Source organism: Musca autumnalis, unplaced genomic scaffold (assembly GCF_047663935.1).
Source record: "Musca autumnalis isolate F117 unplaced genomic scaffold, ASM4766393v1 scaffold_2, whole genome shotgun sequence".
Lineage (NCBI taxonomy): Eukaryota > Metazoa > Arthropoda > Insecta > Diptera > Muscidae > Musca > Musca autumnalis.
In genome coordinates this window covers 100,709,774-100,714,232 of record NW_027411755.1, presented here as the reverse complement: position 1 = coordinate 100,714,232, position 4,459 = coordinate 100,709,774, and the positions used below count along the sequence as shown (strand labels likewise).

The 4,459-nt window shown below is 35.7% G+C and overlaps 1 protein-coding gene across 1 annotated transcript; it reads left to right on the top strand.

The window, feature by feature from the left end:
- The first annotated feature begins 419 nt into the window (after positions 1-419).
- On the top strand, positions 420-3,394 carry Bcs1 (mitochondrial chaperone BCS1). Its single transcript, XM_073968622.1, has one exon. The coding sequence runs from the start codon at positions 497-499 to the stop codon at positions 1,763-1,765; it is 1,269 nt and encodes a 422-aa protein (XP_073824723.1). The 5' UTR covers positions 420-496; the 3' UTR covers positions 1,766-3,394.
- The last annotated feature ends 1,065 nt before the right edge of the window (positions 3,395-4,459 follow it).

Here is a 4,459-nt window from a genome sequence, read left to right as displayed (position 1 = left end):
ACGGACCTACTTTCTTACACACACATAACCAAAAAGCAGCGACATTCCTATTTATTTCAATGGATTTCAGGTTAGAGGTTTTTATTCCGATAATATCGCTAGGGAAAACTATCTATCGATATTGAATTTTTAAATAATAATCGATATTATCGATAGTGCCATCGATTTTTTGCCAGATCTAGTGACTACGGACTTACTATCTCACACACACATAACCGAAAAGCAGCGAAATTTCTATTTATTTCAATGAATTTCAGGTTAGGGATTTTTATCCCGATAATGTCGATAGGCAAAACTATCTATCGATGTTGAATTTTTAAATAATAATCGATATTATCGATAGTGCCATCGATTTTTTGCCAGCTCTAGTGTGTACCCCACTTAACGCAAACACGCAATTCATTAGTTCATGGCCGAAAATATCGATGAAATCAATCCGATTTACGTATCCCTACCTGTTACATATGTTAAGTTGAACAAATATGTAATAACAAAAATGTTATCGGACCTTATAAGTAATTTGTCGACGAATCCATATTTCGGTGCAGGATTTGGTCTATTCGGAGTTGGCGCAAGCGCTGCGATTCTTCGCAAAGGCTTACAAGGAGGTATAGTTTTATTTAGACGCCATCTTATGATTACATTGGAAGTGCCATGCCGTGACAAATCTTACCAATGGTTATTACAGTGGATTACTGCTCGTGCTGCTCGCGATACTCAACACCTCAGTGTAGAGACTTCATTTGTACAAAAGGAGACGGGAAAAATTACAACAAAATACGATTTCATACCTAGTATTGGAAAACATTTAATGCGATACAAAGGTGTATGGATGCAGGTAGAGCGTTCAAGAGAACAACAAACTTTGGATCTCCACATGGGCGTTCCATGGGAATCAGTAACGTTAACTGCATTTGGAAGGAATAAGCAGCTTTATTTTGAAATGTTGGAGGAAGCCCGTTTATTTGCACTACAAGCAACCGAAGGAAAGACCATTATGTATACGGCTATGGGCTCCGAGTGGAGACCTTTTGGTCATCCTCGTAGGCGCCGTCCTTTGTCATCGGTTGTGTTGGATAAAAACATATCTACGCGCATATTAGAAGATTGCAGAGAATTCATTAATAATTCGCAATGGTATGCTGACCGAGGAATTCCTTACAGAAGGGGATATTTATTGCACGGCCCCCCCGGTTGTGGAAAATCGAGTTTTATTACAGCATTGGCAGGAGAATTAGAATATGGAATATGTTTACTTAATTTGTCAGAAAGAGGATTAACTGATGATAGATTGAATCACTTATTGAATGTTGCACCGGAACAGTCCATTATATTATTAGAAGATATTGATGCAGCATTTGCATCTCGCGAAGATGTTTTACAACAAAAAGCTGCATATGAGGGTTTAAACAGGGTAACATTTAGTGGATTGCTGAATTGTCTGGATGGAGTGGCTTCAACCGAAGCTCGTATAGTTTTTATGACAACGAATTATATTGATAGATTAGACCCTGCATTAATTAGGCCTGGACGTGTCGATGTTAAAGAATACATAGGCTATTGCTCCGAGCATCAATTAATTGAAATGTTTAATAGATTTTATCAAGATAATAGCTGCGCCGGAAAATTTGCAACTTCTGTACTCAATACTGGAAAACAAGTAAGCCCTGCTCAAGTTCAAGGATATTTCATGAGGCATAAAACTTCTTCTGAAGCTGCGGTTATTAGCAACATAAATAAAATATGGTACAATGATAGTATATGACGAGATAGTATATGTGTGTGTAATAGGCTGACTTCCGTATTGTCAATTGCTTTGTGTTTTGTAAACTTAGTTAATTATATATTTTTTGTTAAATCACAAAATCACATGCGAATGCATCAGAAAACAAAGTGATACTAGTTTGCTTTTTACCTGCGTCAAAAATACCTGTTTTTGACAATAAGAAACACGTAGCTTCGTAGTTGTTAAGTACATCGGCGATAAGAAACAGAAAACATTGTATATTATTTGTCATTTGTAAAGCAATTGGCAATACGGAAGTCAGCCATACTGTCCTATTTAATTGATATCTATGTAGATGTGATTATATTAAATCCAATAAATTGTTGGAATTTCATTTCGCTCTTTTTTTAACCAGTAAAATGTTTCATGCGACGAGAGGGTTTGCTACAGAAAAGTTCCACAAAATAAATAACCCTGAGACTAGATCATCATGGTCATGAAACAATCTTTATAAATAAAAATCAAATGCCGTTCGTTGGCAATGGCGTCAATTGAGAACGGCTGGACCGATTTGGATAATTCTTTTTGTGAAATGTTCGCCATAAACCGACTCTACAAAAACTACAGAACCAATTTTCCTGAAATTATCAGGGAATGTACAGGGATGGCCCCGGCTAAAATGGGCTACAAATTTAGTTGAATTTCGGAGGGGGCGGGGTACTTCCCCTGTACCCTATTTCTTTAAAAATGCTATATATTTATAAATAAAAGTCAAATGTCGTTCGTTGGTAATGGCATCAGTTGAGAACGGCTCAACTGACTTGGATATTCCTTTTGAAATGTTTGTCATAACCCAACTTAGGTTTTTATGCAAAGAAAATTTGACCACCCCCACTTTTTTCAATTTTTATCTTTTCTACAAAAACTACTGAACCGATTTTCCTGAAATTGTTAGGGAATGTACAAGGATGGCCCCCGGTTAAAATGGGCAATAAATTTAGTTGAATTTCGGAGGAGCGGGGAACTTCCCCTATACCCTATTTCTTTAAAAATGCTATATCTTTATGCAGGCCATAGGTTAGGGTTGACTGGGCAGTTGAAAAGGTGTTTTGTGTCGTGCGGGCCCATGCCACATACTGGGCAGATGTCTTGCACGGCGCGGTCGAGTTCCGCCCAATAAGAATTTAGGCGACTGCAATATCCCGAACGTAGTTGAGCCAAAACTACTCTAGTTTGTCGTGACAGCTGACGCTCCTCAGCTGCAATAGATGTGGGATGTATTTCGTAGCCAGGATCCAATCTAGGTGGGGCAACTTTTTTTGGTGATTTTTTGAATTAAAATTTTTATTGGGGGTTATCATGAACGGCAATTCCCCGTGAATTTTTTCACTTTCTCCCTTAAGTTGCAACGGCGAAAAGACAAAACTCACGGGGAAATTTCATTCATGATAACCCCCATTGTTTTATTTAAATTTTTGTTTTCTTTAAATTGTTATTTGAATTTTTACTTAATGTTAACGCAGCTTGATTTATTGAATTCCTTAGTTGTAAATATTAGTATTAAAATAGTATGTAAGATCATTACGAAGATAGCTGTAAAGGAAAGAAAATAGAAATAAGAAAATGAATTGAAATAAACCTTTAGTTGTGTTGTAACTTACCCGCCAACTACAAGCGTTTTCCTCTCGCCTTCTTCTCACCGTCCAAAGAATCCGTAACCTGAAAATAAAATAATTAAAAGATTATAAATAACTTTTCAATTTTATAATTCATACTCACCTTAAATTCAAGAGTGAACATTTTGGTGCCGAAACCCGGGATGTTAAGTGTCGGTTTGTTTGTTAAATTGATACAAACAATTTTTTGAACAGTAAAAATTCTTTAAAAACTTTTAAATTAAATCTTTGTGTGAATACTAACCTGTTAATTAAGCAGTGTTAGAGAATTTGTAAATTTTTCAAATTTTGGTAGTTTTTTAACACAAATCGCACAAATTATCACTTTTAACATATAATAGATTTTGTGAACTGCTTTGGTAATAAATATTCGCGGCTAAATAACACAAACTTAATTATTACCTTCAAATTAGAGTTGTACAATCTAGTTCATTTGAAAGATCTAGTTCAATAGCTCAGCTCTTTTAACTGAACTAGTTCAGTAATCTAGTTCATAGTTCACTATCCAGTTCAATCATTTGGATCAGAATCGTTCACGAGCTCTTAATAGTTCTCTTGTGAAAACACATATGTACATACATACATCAAATAGGAACAAACATTAGAATAGTATAATTAAACTACAAAAATATTACATTTAGATATTTTTATTGCATTCATAAAGAAAGATTAAGTTTAGAAAAAAAACATCCTTCGAAAAAAATGTAATTACAATTTCATTTAAGTGGCCGGCAAAAAATCTTACGTTGTGTGTTTGTAGAAATTATCACTGTATGTATGTTTCTTTTTATTTTTTCGGAACAACTCTAGTTTAGTAAAAACTCTCCGATTTTTTTGAGATTTTTACCAGAGGTAGATATTGTTGCGCTGATCACGGAAATATATCATTTTCTTGGGGGACGGACCCGGTTACCCGGTTATAGGACCCGAAAGTCCGGGTACAAGACCCGGGTTGGACCCGGCTCTTCTGAACCGATTGCTACAAAATGGGTATCATTGGAAAGCTTATGCAAATACCTATCCAAGGTTAAAGTGCGAGCTATAATCTGACATACAT

Coding starts and splice junctions, on each gene's coding strand:
- Bcs1 (XM_073968622.1), top strand. CDS start 497: ATGTTATCGGACCTTATAAGTAATTTGTCGACGAATCCATATTTCGGT.